This window comes from Prionailurus viverrinus, chromosome B1 (genome assembly GCF_022837055.1).
Source record: "Prionailurus viverrinus isolate Anna chromosome B1, UM_Priviv_1.0, whole genome shotgun sequence".
In the NCBI taxonomy this organism is placed as follows: Eukaryota; Metazoa; Chordata; class Mammalia; order Carnivora; family Felidae; genus Prionailurus; species Prionailurus viverrinus.
In genome coordinates this window covers 3,330,848-3,352,275 of record NC_062564.1, presented here as the reverse complement: position 1 = coordinate 3,352,275, position 21,428 = coordinate 3,330,848, and the positions used below count along the sequence as shown (strand labels likewise).

The 21,428-nt window shown below is 41.4% G+C and overlaps 1 protein-coding gene across 1 annotated transcript in view; it reads left to right on the top strand.

Annotated features, from left to right (window-relative positions):
- The window catches only part of CSMD1 (CUB and Sushi multiple domains 1), a gene marked incomplete at its 5' end in the record, with an annotated part of 688,146 nt that overhangs the window by 104,015 nt on the left and 562,703 nt on the right, over nucleotides 1-21,428 (top strand). The window contains one exon of the mRNA XM_047855978.1: nucleotides 15,105-15,229. Within this exon, the coding sequence (XP_047711934.1) occupies nucleotides 15,105-15,229 (125 nt within the window). The remainder of the gene's footprint in view (nucleotides 1-15,104; nucleotides 15,230-21,428) is intronic.

Here is a 21,428-nt window from a genome sequence, read left to right as displayed (position 1 = left end):
TGTTCATATGCAGGCTGTAAGACCATGACCATGTAAACATACCTCATGACCATTAAGTGAGGTGATATGTCCTAGGCTCAGCATATAATAAGCTGACTATAAATGCTGGTGTTTTAAAAAGGAGGCTGTTCTTGATTGTTTAAATTCTTTTGGAGACTGTTTTTAATGAAAAGCAATTCAGTTCTTTCTAAATTCATGTAATCAAAACTAATGACTAACATATAATCCAATCTAATGACCAACATTGTCAAGATGAGTGGATGAATTCATTTGTAGTTACCACTGTAATTATATATAATTTGGGGCTTTTTCTGTTTAAAAAATGTTCACTATATTAGGTTGGTAAAATACTCCTCATCTGATTTTATTTATACTATTATTTTTGTTTCTATGGAAATCTTTTTTTTCCATAGACAATCTAAATATTAACTCCAGTATTATATATAAAGAATTATAAATAATTGAAGCCTAAAATTTGAACTTTCCTTATTTGAATTCAAATTATTTGGGGGACAATTTTCTGATTTTTTTTCCACCCTTGACCACTCCCTAAAAGACAAAGTGCATTCATTAGAACAGAATATTTATGAGTAGATTGATAGAAAAATTCATATATCAGTTTGTAAAGGATGGAGCTGGAGTTGGGTTGGAGAGTTTGTGGATGGATACGGACATCTATTTCCTATGCTGGTAGGATAGATACTGTAGGTGCAGACAGATACCGTTATCCCAACTTTTGCAGATATGGCTATTGAAATTCAGAATGTTAACAGGCCACGATGCTATAACTAGTCATGGTCATAGCTGGGACTGGAAACCAAATCTTATTGACTCCAAAGCCTCTCTTGGTCCCAAAGATCTGTAATGAGGAAAATCCCATTGACTAAATATCTTCACACCTGTCATGCAGGGCCGCCAGATAGGGGTGTGCGGGGTGTGGACACCACTAGTTAGCCATATGAGGACTCGAGATGTGGTTCACACTTAACCTTGAGCTCACCATTCCAAGCCTTACACCTTAACATGGGGTTACCCTACACTCAGCACAAGGGAATCTTCGTTCTAACTGATAAGTAAGAGTGAATGTCATGTTGTAACTTTGCATAAAGGATCCACTTAGACTAACCACGCATGCTACAGACTGCTGGGTTAATAGGTTCTTTATAAACATTGTGTAAATATTGTGTATTATATGCAAATATTATATAGCCACATGTTATACATTCTGTGTCAGTCGTATAAACATTATACACAAAATAAATATAAATGTTATACTTTATATTGTTGCTCCATGTTATAGTATAGGTTCTTTGTGTGTATTATTTCCAACCCTCAGATCTATTCTTTATAAAATTCTTAATCGCATGTAATAGATGCTGACATTGCATGTAGGGACCCCAGGATTTCCGTAAAACATGGGCTTCCATTTTCTTCCGTGGCTCTCCTTCCTTTTCTTCCGTAATTGTGACTGTAATTCACCTCCGTGGCAGAAACCCATTTGATAAAGATCCTAAATTTATGCAACCTGTAGTACCCATCCTAGAAGTCCCTCCTCTCCAGCATGGCCACTGCTGCCCTGCAATTCTTAGCCCTGTTCTTAACCAAATATGGTTTTCCCTGCTACCACACCTAAGCCACCGTGAAAACTTTCCTCAGGTGACAGACGTCTCACAGGCAGATTTTAGAGCAGGCTAATAAAGAAACTCGAGGAGCTTGAAGACGCAGAACTGGGGGACACTGACATGCCCCATGGTTCTCCCGAGGATTCATTCTTTGTAGGACAGGCTATTTTTCAGTCATCTCTGCCTTTGCCCAGCCGCACAGTTGTCTTCTATTTGTAGGATAAGGGGTCTTTGCTCTCACTTCGCTTCAACCCATTGTTTCAACTTCTTCAGCAGAGATTTTCGTGTAGCATATTTATGTTTCTGTCACATTAAATGTATGTTCCCATCATGTTGGATTATGAGGCCCTAAAGGAAAGAGGACAGCACAGGATTTATTGATTTTATTTATTACTGGGCCCCACATATGGGAGATACGTTTTTATATTGAATTGGAATAAGGTGATGCTAACAAGACATCCCTAGGGGTATGCAGTCGTAGCCTAATTCGTACCCTGCAAACCCACCAAGTTAGCCACCGTTGGTCAGAGAGAAGGTTGTCAACTTTGATTAAAACATGACCTGTGCTCACAAAGGGAATTTGGGTGTTGGAAGAGTGATAGTTGTGACTTAAAAGTAAACACTTCATTTGTATGGTTGGTGATTATAGAGCACCGTTCAAGTTAGCACCATCTGCTCTTACGTCGTCGCCCATTTCTCAACAGATCTCACGTTTAGACACTCTGTGGAGTCAAGGGGCATCAAGTGGAATTATGTGCCACCCAATGAAAGGAGAAACCGGGGTGCATAAAAGAAAATTACATAATCGATGAGAAACGGAACAAAATCCATTACCTAAGTCTCTTGATAAACTGCTGTTTATTTCTAGTACCTTCCACATTCAGCCCCTCTTCCTTTTCTTGTAACACATCAATAATTCTCTCTCTTTTTTTAAAGGGTGTTTTTCAAAATTTTTAAGTGTTTATTTATTTCTGAGAGAGAGACAGACAGACAGAGCATGAGTGGGGGAGGGGCAGAGAGAGAGGGAGACACAGAGTCCAAAACAGGCTCCAGGCTCTGAGCTGTCAGCACAGAGCCCAACGTGGGGCTCGAACTCACGGACCATGAGATCATGACCTGAGCCGAAATCGGATGCTTAACTGACTGAGCCACCCAGCTGCTCTCCCTCCTCTCTTTTTGGTGTTCTTACCACTAGTAGTTTTCTTTATAGCTTTAGGATGTTGCTGCAGCAGGCTTTAGTATTTCCCCACTGTAGGTCAGTTTCAGTGACATCAGAGCCACCTGCCTTTTGTTACATGAAAATATAAAGAATTGCATGACCAGCATATAAACCAAGAAACAAATTTGGCATTCTTTTCCTCAAGAATTGCTATTGATTAAGTTCTCTCATGGACTCAGTTTTTATTAATTTTATTAATTTTAATTACAGTATAATTGGCATACAGTGTTATATTAGTTTCAGGTGTGCAACAATGCAGTGATTCAACAGTTCTTTTTTTATATAAAGTGTATATACTTATTTTGAGAGAGAGAGAGAGAGAGAGAGAGATCATAAGCACGGGAGGGGCAGAGAGGGAGGGAGAGAGAAAGAAAAGAAGGGGAAAAGAAAACTCAGCGTGGAGCCCGAAGTGGGGCTCAAACTCATGGCCCATGAAATCTTGACTTGGGCAGATGATTCAGTAATTCCGTCCATCACCTGGTGCTCATCATAACTGCACTCCTTAACGCCCATCACCTATTTCCCCCCTCCCCCCATACATGTCCTTTCATTGAGTCATTTTTCAATCATGTTTGAGTAGGGGGAGGGGCAGAGGGAGGAAGAAAGAGAATCCCAAGCAGGCTCCATGCCCAGCACAGAGCTCTATGCGGGGCTCGATCCCACAACCGTGAAATCATGACCTGAGCAGAAGTCAAGAGTCAGACGCTCAAGTGACTGAGCCACCCAGGTGTCCCTAGGGCATTTAAAAAAACGTTTATTTATTTTTGTGAGAGAGTACAGGAGCAATGGAGAGAGGGAGACAGAGAATCCCAAGCAGGCTGCACGTTGCCAGCACAAAGCCCAACGTGGGGCTTGAACCCACGAACCGTGAGATCATGCCCTGAGCCAAAGTTGAATGCTCAACCAACCGAGTCACCCGGGTGCCCCAGCCCCTAGGCCATTTTTTAAACGACGGAGGAACGAGGGAAAACCAGGCAAGTTGTCAGCCACTGCAGGTGTTACTGTGGTGGTGGTCAAGGGTACTAGTGAATTGACATCTTGCTGTGGACAGAGAGAATAGTGTGGAGGCTGTCTGGGAACTTTGGTTACCCCCATCTTGTACAGTCGCCTGTTTTCTTGCTGTGTTGGAGTTCTTCTGTTGCTTCCTATTTTTCTTTCACTTGCTATAATGGGAAATTTAATTCTACTTTAAAGTGGAAGTGATGTATAAAGCAGTATTTTGGTGTCATGTGCAGAGACAGTTCTCCCCGTCAGCTCTTTTTTGTTTCTGTGATTCTGTTTGTCTATATATGTTTTCCATGACACGTTGCTGTCATCTGTCTTCTCTACGTTGTTCAGAGATACTTGATTACACAGTGGACATAGATGACCCGGATCTTACCCAGCCTACGCTTTCCGCAAATCCTGTGGCCCTTTCTGACCACATTCCCTGAAATGGACCTTTCCATTCACACCCCTGCTCTCTCTGTGCTTTCTTTGGTTTTTACTTTTACTTTGTAGCACTGACCAACACCCGCAATTACATGCGGGCCTGTTTACAATTTATTTTTAGCACATATAATGCATGTTCATTGTCTCTCCCCCACCAAGAATGTAAGCTCTGAGAATGGACTTTGTTTTTTTCATTATTGTAGTATTCCCAGAGCCTAGCACACGCTTTGGGTCACAGCAAGTGCTCGGAAATACTTGTTAGAGCTTTCGTGTTTACCTTTTATACTAAAGAGATGCTCATATTTACACATTGTTAAGGCAATGGTGAATGTTGATTCAGCATGCAGAATTTCGATTGAAAGGTAGATTTTCCGGAATAGAACTATTCCAAAGAAGATAGCTAATTTTTATTTCCTCTAGGGTCTGTGTTAAACACTGAGTGCCTGCATTTGCTGGATAGTTTTATGTACACTGTTGCTAATCTTAATAACAAGAAGAAAATATAAGTATAATCATTATTATTGAGATTATCAAGTTAATCACTGTAAATTTTTTTAATTTAGAATTAAATCCATGTTTAGGATTTTGCCAATAAGCAAACTTTAGAAACTATAATGGAAGCTAAAAGAAAATATAAAAACATAAACTAAGTTTCTTGCTGAAAAAGTTTCCCATCCTTATGACATAATCCAGTTGTACTCACTGTCCTTAAAGGGACAGTGATAGAATTATCTTTTATTTTTTGAAAACTGAGCATTATCTTAATTATCAGAGCATTGTTTAGATCTGGTAATGATTTCTTTACTATTCTCTTGAACTTGGGAAACCAAATGAAGGAAGAGAGTCTGGGACTGAGTATTCCTTCTAGTTCTCTGTATCAGTGAACAGCATCCTCTATTGGAATATGCAGCACCAAAATCCCCTGTTGTGCTCCAAAGCATTTTTAAAATTTGAAAAATACTGGAGGGACATCACTGATTTCTATGCTATTTGCCGAATGTAGGCATCTCACTCTCTGTATACGATTCACTGTTACTAAGAAACTGTAGTCTATGAACGACATTTGCCAATGATGATTCTTCTTTCAAAGAGCATTGGCCATATTTCAAAAACTACTTAAAGAAATAGCACAACCCTGTTTTCCTGTCCACACTATTTGAGACCATTATGTGCCTCTGGAAAAGGGTGCTCCGTGAATGCTCCAGATCTCATTTATCTGGCTGAAGCTGCTTCCAATAAAGAACCCACCAAGTACAACTCATGGAGCATTCTCCCTCTTTCTTCCACAGTCTTTCCAATATCTGTAATAATACTTTTTTTCATCAAAATATTAATATGCATTTAAGTAGTTTTCTGGGGCAACAGATCACGGTTATTTAGGCATACCTCAATTTGTTACTTTCAAAATGCAGAAGATAGCTGAAGAATGTATTAGCCCATTGTATCCTGACGAACAGAAACGGCTTTTTAAGGACAATCTCAATACTAGTGCTCTCTAAAATGACCTTCTGTGATACAGTTCATTGCTTCTGTTTATCGGTTTCCCCATCTGTAAAAGAGAGTGTGGCAGTAGAAGACTTGAGGATTTCCGAAGTCTGTTGGAGCTGCAAAGCTCTGTGTCTCTTAGTTTTGCCGCGGTCTCTTCTAGAGTGCGATTCTACAAAACTTCTGTGGTGTTACTCAGAAGTACCAACAACCTCAAGGCTGATGGAGGCATGTGAGATCATCAGCACTGATATGCGAAAGAGTTGCCAAGTTCAAGGACAATATTGACGCGGTGAACACTGTGTACTTACACCAGTGCATTTATTTGGGGCCATTCTCCTGATCTCCAGTGTTTCCAGTTCCTTTTAAAAACTCTTCAGGATCTCCGACCACTCGCATCCTTGCCCAATATACCTCCACCAGAGATGCCTCCATGGAAAGAATGGAAGGAGAGTTAGCATCCATTGATCTCCAGTAGGGAGAGAGCTGCTATCCTCAGGCGTGCTCTAACTGCCCCCGGTGGTTCCAATTCAACTGGTCAGCAATGTGGCCTGGGCATTAGGATTTCCTTTTAACTCTTTAATTGTGGTAAAATACCTATAGCATATGGTTCACCATCTTAACCATTTCTAATTGTGCAGTCCAGTGACGTTAAGCACATTCACGTCATCGTTCACGCATCACCACCGTCCATCTCCAGAACTAGTCCGTCTTCCAAAACGAACAAGTAACTTCTCATCCCCCACTGCCCCCATGTCCTGGAAACCACTTTCAGTGTTGTGAATTGGATCACTGTAGACGCCTCAATATTAGGATTGTTATAAGTGCCCATGTGGTTTCATTGGGCTAACAAGGTCAACAACCACAGGACTATCTGGTGCATGTGGGTGTAACCACTCAAAAGGACTTGTACTTTCACAAAGATTGTGTGAAAAAGTGGGAGGAAACTCATTATTAGGAGGCTCTCCCAGTAGCTTTTCTTCAACAACATCTGTGTGTCTGCAAAAGTCAGGTTGCCGACTTGATTCCCCACTGCAAAAATATCGCCCAGTCGTGGCCTCCATCGAATCATGTTCTGGGGAAACATAATAAAGAAGCAACACCTGTGAGCAGGAATTCCAGTGCTAATGGAAACCAGGAACCAGGGGCAAACGCAAGTGTAGAAGTAAATATACAGGTACCACTGAGCTTCCTGGAATGTCTAGGTGTTATCAAGCTTGTTACCCCAAGATCACAAGAGGAGGGTTAATGAAGGACGTTTGCTCGTGAGAGTGGAGAGGACCTCCCGCCGCTGAGCAAACAGCTGGGTGGGTGGTGAAAAGGAGGATTTAATGTTTCTACTTTGTCAGGTGAGAAGTCCTCTTGTTGGGCGAATGGCAGATCCCCACGAACTTACAACATACTCAGAAGATTTAGATTAAATTTCCTCATGGGAGAATTCACACGTGTTTCTAAATGCTGTGCCTCTGAAAGCTAGTCACAGTGTGAAGACTGCTGGTTATTTGAAGCCTGTGTCACAGCATTATTATCGCTTACCCCCTCGAAGTGCCTTCTATGCCGATCGTTGTTAGGGGTCTTTGTTGCACTGCTGTTAACATACAGCCTCTAAAAATGATACGAAATATTAGTTTCTGTTCTTTCCTCAGGCTAGAGAGATCCATCTACTCTGTAATGCATTTTTAGTAGTGCTAAATTGCCTTAAGGTTTGAGAAGATGAGTCTAAAAACTGTCTCTATAAAAAGAAAAAAATGACCCAGAAATGACACATTATGTGTGAAAATCAAAAGGGTAATAAAAGGCATTCTGATATTCACAGCGTCTGTGCATTTGTCTCTCTGATGATGGCATTGTCTGGGTCACTGTGCAAACTGCACTTTGCTGGCTTCTTAGGCACAAGTGGCTGGCTTAGTTCGCATGCTTGCCCTGGTAGGCCCTCAGTGTCCTGTGTGAGGGCCACATCTTTCAGTTGATGGGAGCATCCATTTAGGTATGAAAGGACCTTTCTGACTGGAGGAAGGATTCATCTACTGGAGAATCCATGAGCTTATCTAAGACAACTTATTTTGAAATAGAGGCAAATGATCACGAAGATGTACCTGCAAGTTGGAAGCCGAGGGGGACTTCTTCCTTATGCTGCTGAGGAAAGCCTCAGCAGGACCCCCTACAGCCTTCAGATGCATTGGCTTGATGGACACCTGTGAGATGATCAGAACTCACATCTCTGTCTCCTGGTCTATCATTCCACAGCTATTTATTTCAGGGGTAGTATAAGCTCCATATACCATGCTAGGGTCTGATTTCAGGGTTAGTGAAAACACTCCCCCGGGAAGTGCTGCTCTCGGTCCCTGCCTTCTCTGGGTGGCCCGATTGCCCAGCCTTACTTCTTCTGGATTTGTGTGCTTTCGGCTAATGTTTCTCAAATGAAACATACAAGGGAGCAGTGAAAGAACTAAGTTCTTTATCAAAGAGAGAGAAAGCAGAAGGGGTGAAGGACATGAAACCAAATTCGTGTGTCTATGGAGGAAATATTCGGGGCCAGGAGGGAATGTGACACCTTCCGTGGCCTTTGGGATGGCAATTGGAAAATACCACTGTGAACAAACCTGGCTGTTTGCAATTCCCAGGACAGACCATCAACTTTAAAACCAGCAGGGCCTTCTATGAATGTACGGAGGGTTCAATTTAGGACACGTACACTCATTCGAAAATAAATAAATAACTAATTAATTCTGTAGATCTTTCTTTTTCTGGCAGTAACCTTTCCACTAAAGGCAAAATGTGTTGTTTTCCCACAGTAGTGTAGGTTTATTTAACTCATTTCTCAATAATTGTTTGATGAGGTATCTCTTGCCCACAATAGCACATCATTACATCCTTAACGTGCATGGCGCCCGGGGCACAAAAGGTTGACTCAGCAATTGTTGAACCAGTGTAGGCAGGGCATAATAAAGGCCGATCCAGAAGGGTGAAGACCAGATACATTTCTTTGCTGGCACTATTTCTCAGTCCTATTTTACTTATAAATTTACATATATAGCCTCAGGAAAATGACTTTTCTTGATTCAGTCGGTCAACATGTACTTGTCGAGTGCCTACGATGTGTCAGGCACTGTTTAAGGCACCGGGGAGATTTTCTGCATAGGGTTGGAACTTGAGTTTAAATATTCTCCAGATGTTGAAGGACATTCGAATTGCTCCTGACAATTTTCCTCTAATTTCTTTCCATGTATCAAGTATCATTTCTCATCTCTTTGTAAAGGTAGGAAAATACCTTCAAATTCATTTTAACATAAGTAAACTTTTTAGCATTTTCCTCCAGGAAGCACTGGAAGAACAAATTCTATTTTGGGAGGCAAACAGTTATTTTTAATGGTCAAAGAAAACAGTAAGGAGAAAGAGGAAGAGCGAGCAGAATGAAAGATGAGATGGGGGGAACCAGGAGAGACCTGCACGTGATAAGAATTATTGTGTTTTTTGCAAAGTTAACAAAAACGTGTTTATGAGGTTGAATTCCAAGCCCGTGGTTTCAGATGCACAAGATGTAATTTTATTTATACCGTAATTACTTCCCCGCCCCCCTCCCCCCCCCCCCCAGATCCCTGTTGTGTGTGAGTCAGAAAATTTTATGTATTCACCCTTAAAGTTAAGTTCAGTGATATGTCAACCTGTTAGGTTCAAAGTCAGTTACTTCCTCCCTTCCACCCGTCTTTATGGTGTTAAATGCCGGGGCTTAAGGAAAGGCTGTCCAGGCGATGGTGGGGAAGAGACCTGACTTTCCCTCCTCATCTGTGCCACGCGGCTTCCCACCGTGATCACCCCTCCGGCTCTCGCAGGGCGCACGTCCTCATCCTGGCTGAGAAATGACCTCCAGATCTGTGGCCTCCCCGACCGTCAGCCGCATCTGGCGTGTGAGGGTGTGAGCGCTTGGGGGTGCCCCTGCTGCATCATGGCGGGAGCCCCACCCTCCGTCTGAAGTTAGCCGTGCTGCCATAGTTTTAATCGGAGGGGCTGTACCATAAGACGGAATTCTTTATGGGATCACAGCTGGAAAACGAGAACAAGTCCCGTATCACCCTGGGATCTCCTCACGCAACCCGGGAAGAGTCCTGTAGCGTTCCACCTTCTCACCCCCCACTGGCTTCCTGGCCCAGGGCCTGGTGGGAGAGCAGGGCCCTCCACGTGCACAGCCAACACAGCTCGCCTCATTCTCCTTCACTGCCTCGCCTTGGAGCTCTGTTTTGCTTTGTTTTCATCGTTTACAGTTGGGTTTGAGGAGCAGGGAAAACACACCATCACACCTCCTTTTAACGTATTTCGTGACTTACGTGTGGACTGCACCTGTGATATGTTAATACCCAGGACTTTGGGGTGTAAGTAAGATGTGGGAGGAAACTCACAGGTGTGCATAGTCACGTACACATGTGCAAACACGCACACACCTCCTTTATCACTTTACGTATCGTCACGCCCCATGGTGCTGCTTCTTTGTAAGCAAATAGTTCAGTGAAGCAAAATTTCCCAGTGTCACCCTGGTTCATTTTACGAGGACAAATATGTCAAATCCTAGCTTGAACTTAGTTCTAAAGAAATTTTTTTTTTGCTGTAACCTTTGTGTTTTCTGTTGCTTAAGAGTGAAAGCAGTATTATATAATTATCTTTTTTTTCCTAGAGATGCAAAATGTTTCTAAAACAGGCCCACTTTTGGTGCCTAAAATATTTATGACTTTTTAAGTGTAATGCTTGAACTGCATGTATTTTTAAACAAAGAGGCCGATATCTGTCTGCCTACCTACCTATCTTTCTATTTCTATCCATTTTGATCTGTATATCGATTTAGAAAACTCTAAATGGAGAAGTTGATTTTTTTAGTATATTCAGTAGATGTCCACGAGTATGTGTTGAGGAAAGATTGGAGATATTTCTATCTTGATGGTCCAGGCTGTTATATCTCTGGTAATTAATGGATAGTTAGACATCACAGCTAAATCAATTCATATCTTATTTTGGATTCTGGTTTAATATTTAAGTCACTTCAGGTGTTTTGTTTTTTTTCAGATTTTTTTAAAATCAGAAATACTTATGGCACCAATTTTAAGTAAATTTGTAAAGAGCCATTATTTAGGAAAACGAAATTTAGCAATAGTTCATGTTAAAACTAAGCCATATTTTGGGGCACCTCGGTGGCTCAGTCGGTTAAATGTACAACTTCGGCTCAGGTCATGATCTCACGGTCTGTGAGTTCGAGCCCCGCGTCGGGCTCTGTGCGGATACCTCAGAGCCTGGGGCCTGCTTCAGATTCTGTCTCCTTCTCTCTCTGCCCACCCCCTCACTGCCTGTGTTCTCTCTCTTTCAAAAATAAATAAACTTAAAATAAAACTAAGCCACATTTAGAAATAGCTCATTCATTTCAAAAGACTCTTCAAATTGTGGTAGGTAAAGTCAAGGAGATGGTGGCAGATGGAATGTCGTTTGAATTCAAAAAGTCAAGGGATGAGGTTTTCAGAAAAGCTAGTGGTCGAAGATGTGAAACATTTATTTTCCCCTGTTCTATTTAAAACACAAAATTAGGCCACTAGAACTGTAGCATAAAATTTAACTTAAACTTTACCAGTTAGGTATTTATTATCTGTATACAACATATCTTGATCTCACACAAAACCAGTTTTCTCTTATTTCTTACAGTTTCCAACTACTAGCAATTGCCAAAATTGTACAACATATTTAATCAAAATGTTTTAAATTTGCTTGTCAATGGGAAGGTATTAATAACTGTTATTTTCTAGAATTTTCTTCTCAAAGTCTTGTCCAGAAAAACAAACTGGTTTCCTAATGTTACATAGATAATTGCAGACGTAGTAATTATGATCAAATCATAAATCATATGAAAACTTAGTGTATTATATATTAGCGGTTGAAAGTATGCATGGATTGTAAGTTGAACTGATTCATGTGCAAGATAAAAACAAAGGAAAAGGTTGAAATAGGCGGGAAATTGGGTCATCGTTGTTTGCTTTTATTTTTTTCAGTCTCAATCAGATCCATCATAGGCAGAGAGTTTACCTCATTTCAGTTCTTGGGACTAAGTTCACCCAGCGGTGGCTCTGTTTTCCAACTGGCAGTCAAACTAAGGTTTTTACTAACAGGATTTTAAAAGATTGTTTAGAGCTTACCTTATAGATTATTAAAACCAAAAGTATGCAATTATTGGAATATAGAAACAGAAGTGTACTGATGATGATGTCACCACTCAAAAACTAGTTTTTGCCTATTTTTCCTGATAGATAGGTATTGATATACATATTATTATTACCTGGAGTCCATACAGTTTTGCGTCAAGCTTTTCTCTTTATCGCTATGGGTTTATGCTCACCTTTATTGTGCGACATTGGAGTTTTTCATATACATCTGAAATAATTTAGTCAACCCTGGTTCTATTGTTGGACACTTTCATGGCTTCTAAAAACCAACTCTGCCCATATTTTGGATGATGAATATATGTTATAGTGCCAGATCACTGATATTACTGAGGTTCTTTTTTTTAAAAAAATTTTAACATTTATTCATTTTTTGCTAGAGAGAGAGAGAGAGAGAGAGAGAGAGAGAGAGAGACAGAGTGTGAGTGGGGGAGGGGCAGAGAAAGAGGAAGAATCAGAAGCAGGCTTTAGGCTTCCAACTGACAGCACGGAGCCCGACGTGGGGCTCGAACTCACGGACTGTGAGATCGTGACCTGAGCCGAAGTCGGACGCCCAGCCGACTGAGCGACCCAGGCGCCCCAACTAAGGTTCTTGATGTCCAAACAAAACACAGACTCCTAAGATTACCTAGAGGAACAGTGATTGGAGGTCTGAGAAAGCATCTGTGAACAATGCAGGTTTCGATGGAGCGGGATGCCGTCTGCCGTAACTAATGACCGGTTGGCTGCTGTAGTTGAAATATAGTGGTGGCCAAAGGAAGCAGTAATGCCACTTTCCTTCCTTTATGCTTGACCACACCTGTGATAATGTAGAAGCCATTAGCATTTTAGTTTAACAGGATTGGAAAAAAAAAATGTTGATATACTCTCAAATCCCAACTCCCCCTAATGTGTTGTTAGTCATATCATAACATTTGACTGATTTTCTCCATAGCACTTATGATACTCTTTTATATTCTTCTGGGTTAATTTCTTATTTGTATTTTCTTCCCTTAACTAGACTGTTACTTCCATGAGACGGGGATCTTCTCAACTTTTAACTCTTAGTAATTTTTGCATCTTGATACCTAGAGTGGAGTGGCACATAGTAGATGTTCAATTAGTATGTATTGAAAGAATGAAAAAATACACGAAAAATGAGATTTATGTAAACAGAAGGAACTGAAGATGGAACTGAACACAGACAAATAATAGTTGCTTACAGAACAAAATTTTTAGATTTATTTCGTTTGTTCAGTGTGGCTCCAGAGGTTTGAACAAAGACCAATGAGCAGAAATTATGGACGGATGGCTCCAAAATGTATAGCTGTTTTAGATAACATGTTTACATATACATGTTTTAAATGTATAGCTGTTATGACTGACCATGAAAATTAGAATTATGTGTATATTTTGGTTTTTACACTTTTTACTTTCAAAAGTAATGCAAGTTATGTACCTATGATACAGTGTTTTCTCAAAATTAATTCCAGGGAGTTTTAGTTGCCATGGATACTGGTGAAAAGGGGCTTCCTGGAAATATATAAATTTGAAGATCTTTATACCTTACATTCTCTTACATAAACAAAATACATTTTTTGCATATAAATTGTAGCATACTGAGAATCCTCTTTAGAAAAGAAAGATGCTAAATTTTGCTAAATCCAGAATTTTTCAGTTGGTTTGACCCTGAGTTGATGATTTCTGCAGGTATCTGTGACCATCCCCAGAGTGTTTTACAGAAGTGTGGGAGGTGCTTGTATGATGCCAGTTGAGTAATATGCACTCTGAGACTGTAGATGAGAGTTTTCAATGAGCAGGAACAGAATGTGTGTTTATTTTCCTTCTCTGTCTCTCATCTGTTATTAACGGTGTCCGTGCGCATGGGAGACTTTCATCTTTTTTCCCCAGGGACCCCCTTGCATTCCCATTTTTGTCAACATCAAGCTGAGAGTCTGTCAAGTGGAAAACATACGTAGACATTCCTCTTGAAGCAGGAGGCGTGTCGGATTCGAAAATAATACTATGCTCAGCTCCCTTCCAGACAGCAGGCTTAGAGGACAGAATCCATTGGTGTGTTCAGACTCAGTGTGTGCCTGGCACGTTTTGTTATGCACTTGTTGAATGGTTGTTGTGCAACATTTTGTTACGCTTAGGACCTTAGAACTTCCTTTTTCAGATGCAGCTCTGAAGCCCAAACAATTTGTTGTCCAACTTTAGGCTGGATGGATTGCTTTTTTCTAAAACAAGGGTTTTCTTTTTCCTGTAAGGTGTATTTCCGAAATATCATATCACTGGCTTTATGAATATAATTAATGTTTGTGATAGTAACATAGATTCCTTACTGAGACATTTTTCTCCCCCTCCCTTTCATTGGGAGAATTTTCGTTTTATTTTGTTTTATTTTGTTTTATTTTGTTTTATTTTATTTTATTTTATTTTATTTTATTTTATTTTATTTTGTTTTGTTTTGTTTTGTTTTGTTTTATTTTATTTTATTTTTATTATTTCATTTTATTTTATTGTAATAAAAACACTCATCGTGAGGTCCGTCCTCTTAGCCAGTTATAAGTACACATTACTGTCGACTATATGATCAATGTTGTATATTCATCTTAATTAAATAAACCTTGATGCCAGTTGATTAATAGCAGCCCATTCCTCTCACCCAAGCCCTTAGTAACATCGTTCCTGTCCTTGAGTGTTTTTAGAACCTTGTAAGTGGCACCACGTAGCATTGGTCTTTCTGTACACTGAGACGTTTTCTTAACCTGGACTTTTCCAATCCTTGTTTCTTCAGGGTATTTATTCACCAAGAATGACTCCAACTTTGTTTTTGGAGTACACAATTCTTTCTTACACATTTTCTCACCTACACCACAGCATGCAGTCTGGTCGCCTTTGTTACTCTTGTTCATTTTAGAGATGAGAAATTAAGGTTCATATATTTATTTAGCTGTGAAGTTGGCAGAACAGAAATTTGACCCCAGGTCTTGTGCTGTGTGTCCTGTGCTAAATTACAGGGTTCTATGTAAGCATGATCTCTCAGGGATTGCTTGAAGTGTAATATTGTTTGGAGGGCATAATACGCTGACAACACTGTGCTGATATTTTTGTGAAGAAGACTTCCATGAATAATTTGGGTTGTTTTCTCTCTCTTTTTTAACTGCTTAGGGTTGGTGCAAATGTCCAGTTCTCCTGTGAGGATAATTATGTGCTCCAGGGATCCAAGAGTATAACCTGTCAGAGAGTCACGGAGACACTGGCTGCGTGGAGTGACCATCGGCCCATTTGCCGAGGTAAGGAGCACATGACGGGGATGTCTTCCCGCACTCTGGTGTGTTTCGTGAACATGAGTGAAATCTCGAGCAGCGTTGTGTCCACTGAATACAGACAAAGCAGGACAAGGCAGACGATGATGCACGTTTTCCTAGTGCGTCATATTTATTTGGAATTTGCGAGGCGGCAAACATTTGCAAGATATTAGCAGTTTTTAAATTTCCGGAACAACGGAGACAAATCTGATCACTCACACAACGCGCACACACACACTTACTCAGTGTTACCTGATACTCCTCTCCCTCCCTCTCTCTCTGTCTCTCCCACCCCTCCCCCCCTCTCTGTATATATGTAGATAGATAGGCATATAGATAGATACAGACACACACACACACACACACACACACACACACAGTTTGCATGTCACTTGGTGTTACCTGGTACTCATCTACATATATATATACACAGTTTATATATTACTCCGTTTTACCCAGTACTCCTCTATATATACACACACACTTTGCATATACTCAGTGTAACCAGGTACTCATCTATATATACACATAGTTTGCATATTACTCGGTGTTACCCAGTACTCATCTATATATACACACGTTTTGCATATTACTTGGTGTTTCCCGGTACTCCTCTGTGTATACACACAGTTTACATATTACTTGGTGTTACCCAGTAGTCGTCTATATATATACACACAGTTTGCATATTACTCGGTGTTACCCAGTACTCATCTATCTATCTGTCTATCTATCTATCTATCTATCTATCTACACACACACACACATACAGTTTGCATATTACTTGGTGTACCCAGTACTCATCTATATATACACACGTTTTGTGTATTACTTGGTGTTACCCAGTACTCGTCTACATATATATACACACACTTTGCATATTACTTGGTGTTTCCCGGTACTCCTCTGTGTATACACACAGTTTACATATTACTTGGTGTTACCCAGTAGTCGTCTATATATATACACACAGTTTGCATATTACTCAGTGTTACCCAGTACTCCTCTATATATACACACACACTTTGCATATTACTTGGTGTAACCAGGTACTCATCTATCTATACACACAGTTTGCATAGTACTCGGCGTTACCCGGTACTTCTCTCTCTATATATACACACAGTTTGCATATGATGAAAATAGGTTACATAACTAGATCCTTTTGCAAGTTTTATGTGCACCCCTGCAAATCTAAAAATATTCTCTGCTCAGTGGCAGTGAGGTTGAATCCTTGGGTTCTGGTATCAGTGGTAAAGGGACTTGAGTAGTGTGCTCCCAGGTTAATCTGTCACTGATGAACTATCTTAAGCTAATCTGTGCCATAGCAGAACATAATGCTGCACATCATCATTATCTTCTTTAAAGATGTCAAATAAGATTTTGTCGCTTCTAAGAAGTATGTGAACAGTCTTACCACAATTCTACAATCCATAGCGAAATCAGCAGAAAACTGCTCGGGTTGTTTTAATATGGAAAATTAATAAACTCCAAAGAGAAACTAGGGTTTTGTTTTGGTTTTGATTTTTGCATTTTGGCCATAAACTAATGTATGCAAATTGCTACATTTAAAAGAAGGGGAAAAAAGCGTAGAGTTGACCAAGGAATAAAAAGGGAAGTTTTAGGGGTGCCTGGGTGGCTCAGTCAGTCAAGCATTTGACTTTGGCTCATGTCATGATCTCGCAGTTTGTCAGTTCAAGCCCCACGTCGGGCCCTGTGCTGACAGCTCAGAGCCTGGAGCCTGCTTCGGATTCTGTGCCCCCCCCCCCGCCCCTCCCCTGCTCACGCTCTGTCTCTCTCTATCTCTCACAACTAAATAAACATTAAAATAATTTTAAAAAAGGGAAGTTTTATACAAGAGATATCTTATCCCTCCTTATAGCCTTTGTGAGGTGAAGAGACTCATCATTTCTTTTCTAAATTTAAGCAACACTAGTGACATCCTGTGACGTGAAGTGATTACCAAATACACTGCTGGCTTTATCTAAGAACGCCAACTTTACAAGATGGCCTGTACTGTACCCTTGCCTGCAGCCATTCGAGGCGCTTGAACCTGTGGGCGGTAGAGTGCTGGGGCATCGAGCTGCAGCCTGGGAGAGAGAGCCTGTGTGCACTGGCTGCCAGCGCTTTCAGGGGGTTCTTTCCTCTGAGTCGGGCACGCTTCTTGGAGAAGCCCCAATCTCTGGTCAAGGAAACGCGAACGCTCTGCCCTCCTGCTCTTTGTCACAGACTACTTCGTACATCTAATACCTAACAGACAGCAGCAGGCTTTCCGAGGAATTAGAGCAAAAGCCTGCCCCTAGCAAGTGATGGTGATGTCTGACACTCCCGGTAATAAATGAGGACTAATTCACAGGTATTATTTTAGCTTCCCTTAGGGGGAAAAATGCGTTTATTCTTTCATGTTTTTCTTGTTCTTTTGTACCAGAAATATATGTCATTATTTTAAACCCCAAACTAGGCAAAACTAGGAAAGATGCATCCATTTTAAATTGATATTTTAGAGTAAATTAAGGAAATATGTGTGTAGGACATTACTTGACTCATTAAATTAATAACTTTTTTTTTTTTTTTTTTTTTGGGCCTGAATCTCATCTTAAGCTCAAAACACTCTCAGGCTCCCGACACCCACTTGTAACGTGACTTGTATCACAGCCTCTGAGGTGCTTATCTGTCATCCAGGCTGCGGGTCGGGTACCTTCTCCATCTTCCACCTCCAAACGCTCACACTTTGAGGTCATTGGACGGGGAGCCTTCCAGCTCCCCGTTCCCACAGATTCTCGTGCCTCACCGAACGCTGTTTTACCAGGGAAGGGCTCTTGCACAGGACCTCTGTGTGGCACGTAGTTCCCCTGACTTGTTCTTTGCGAGAGACCCCTCCCCCTCTGATGCCCGCCTCTCTCATACCCAGAAGCAAAGGGTGATCAGCTCTCTTGCTCTTCCCTCCCAGTTGGTGATCCCGACAGTTGGCTTAAACCAGACAGCCCTTCGTTTTCAGGGAGTGATTCTGTAGTTCTTGTCCAATTACGTTTAACTTTCTGCAGTATTGAGCTATCGTCGCTGGGAGTAATTCTTTTTTATTTTGTATCATGTATTCTTAAGCATTTCTTAATATTTATCTATTTATGTTGAGAAAGAGCATGAGAGTGCCAGCAGGGAAGGGACAGATGGAGAGAGAGGATTTCAAGCAGGCTCCATGCTGGCCGGGCTCGATACCACGAATCTTGAGATCATGACCCGAGCTGAATTATAAGAGTCTGATGTTTAAATTTTTTTTTCAACGTTTTTATTTATTTTTGGGACAGAGAGAGACAGAGCATGAACGGGGGAGGGGCAAAGAGAGAGGGAGACACAGAATCGGAAACAGGCTCCAGGCTCTGAGCCATCAGCCCAGAGCCTGACGCGGGACTCGAACCCACGGACCGTGAGATCGTGACCTGGCTGAAGTCGGACGCTTAACCGACTGCACCACCCAGGCGCCCCAAGAGTCTGATGTTTAACTGAGCCACACAGGAGCCTCCACTGGAAATAATTCTTAGGAAGACACTTCCGTGAAGGATGTATAGATCAAGTCTGTAGACCTTAACTAGGACACATTGTGTCCGGGGAACAATAACAAATAATATATTTTTAAAGCTTAACGTTTAAAATTTTTTTTAATGTTTATTTATTTTTGAGACAGAGAGAGACTGAGCCTGAACGGGGGAGGGGCAGGGAGAGAGGGAGACACAGAATCTGAAACGGGCTCCAGGCTCCGAGCTGTCAGCACAGAGCCTGACGCGGGGCTTGAGTTCACGGAGCGCGAGATCATGACCTGAGTGGAAGTCGGACGCTTAACCGACTGAGCTACCCAGGCATCCCAAAAAGCTTAACGTTTTAAAGAAAACTATATTTTAGTATATTTTGGAGTAGCAAACCATGAAACAATTTAAATAGAAAGGCCTGAAATCTTGTAAAGAGGAGAATCTGAGATCTGCTATTTAGAATTAGGGGATAAAGAACAGGTGACAAACATCCAGACCCCAGGGGAGCTTCACCCAGACGGAAATGGGTTTCTGTCTCACGAAGACATCAGGAGTCGGGCAGTGTGGGACCGGTATGGCAGCTCTGTTTTGGGGATGAAAATGTCCTCAAGACTCACCCTGTGAGCTCTGTGGTCGGGCCCTCCCCCCAGGCGCTATCCAAATCCCAGGTACCAGATCCAGGGGTTAGAGGAAGCAGTGGAGGCAAAGCAGCTGTAACCTGAGGAAGGTTCCTCAGGAAACATCACCTGCCTTTCTTCCTGCTCTGTCCCATTGGCCAAATCCCAGCCAAGTGTTCTCACCTGGCTGTGAGACTTCGAAACGTAGTTTTGAGTTTAGGCAGCTAAATATGTAGCAAAAATTTATATTTCCATGGAAGAAAGGGGAAATAGTCATTCAGGGAAATTGCGTTCTCTGCCAAGGGGGGTGTTCTTCCTTAAGAGGGAGAGTTAGAATGAGTCACCGAATAGATATGTGTCATAAGTTCATGGTTTTTACGTGTTTGTTTGCTTGTTTTGTTTTGTTTTTTGTTTCGTTTCATTTTGATGTTGCTTTTCTGTGTCACCTGCAGCTTTCTGTGAGTGAGAGGGCAAATGAGGAGGCAATCATTCAGCCTTCTCTCACACCCTCTGGCATTTCCATACAGTGCCGAGTTGTAGCTGTAAGCAATAAGGATGAAAACAGGTGGGACTGTGTGTAGAGGAACGTCCCAGTTTCTGGACTGGAAACGGCTTATCTGTGAGCATCATGGTGAAGTAAGGAACCTGTGCATTCCTTCTTGACCCTGTACTCCCCTCCTAGCCACATAACCCTCTAACAAGAGGAAAGCCTCTTTGCTCAAAGCCAGCAGGCACATCCATTCTTCTAGTCTGGAAAAAAACAGTCTTGCACAACATCAAGCGGTCCCCAGGTAGCATGACCTGGTCAGTGGCTCACACAGCTGTGGGCCAAACACATTAGTGCATCTGTAGGTTGGTCCTTTAGAACGTTGTTTGGAGGAATTCTCTATCCGTGCTCTCTACTAGAAATATATGCCATGTATGTACTTCAAGATATCTGGTAGCCAGATTGAAAGCCGGTAAAAAAGCAGCTGTGAAACAGGTGGAATTAAATTTAATAACATTTTATTTAATACAACTGCCCCGAATATTATCATCTTAACATACAGTCAATATAAAGATTATGAGAAGATTATTTACCTTCTCTCTCTCTCTCTCTTTCTCTCTCTCTCTCTCTCTCATTTTTTTGTACCATGACTTGGAAATTCAGGTGTATTTATACTTCTAGCACATCTCAGCTCAGACTAGCCGTGTCTCACCTGCTCGGTAGTCACGTGTGGCCAGTGCCCACTGTGGACATCTCAAGTCTAGACACTTCACTCGGCCATGGGCCTAGCTTTTCTCCCAACTGTGGGATGCAGTCAACACCCTCATAGATGTGAAGGGAAGAAATGAGTTCACAGAGTCATACACTGTCCCAGGTGGCATCCCTTGCTGTAGAATATACTTTCTTCCATTAATTGGTAAGTTTTGGGGTGCCTGGTGTCTCAGTCAGTTAAGCATCTGACTTTTGATCTCGGCTTAGGTCACATCATGGTTCATGAGAGTCAGGCTTTGCACTGACAGAGCAGAGCCTGCTTGAGATTCTCTCTCCCTTGCTGTCTGCCTGTCCCCGATTCATGCTCTCTCTCACATGCATGCACTCTCTCTCTCTCAAAATAAACATTTAAAAAGTGTTGTAAGTTTCTCAGGTTGGAAGTATTTAGGAACCCCGAGTCTTTCAGTCTATTAGCATTCCTTCCTTTAAATAGTGCCTCTACCTGCTTCTCCTGACAGGTTCATCAATTGCAGAAGAGCTGAAAAAAAAATGAAGTGGAGATTTAAAAAAATAATAAAGTTGAGATTTAATGACAATTTCTGTAAAAAGATAGCTTGAGATATCTAAAATGTAGGGGGGAATGGTTACCATGAAACTTAATGGCATTTCAAATGCTACCCAAAATGGACTGTTGGTACTTAGCTGTTGATGGGTCCCAAACGTCTAGAGCAGTTTTCTGAATTCATTTTCCCATCTGCACGATCACCATAATAAATAATATGTAAGAAGAGAACATCATGGTTTGGGTTTTCCTGACTCATTCTGAGGCTTTAAAGGATCTCTTA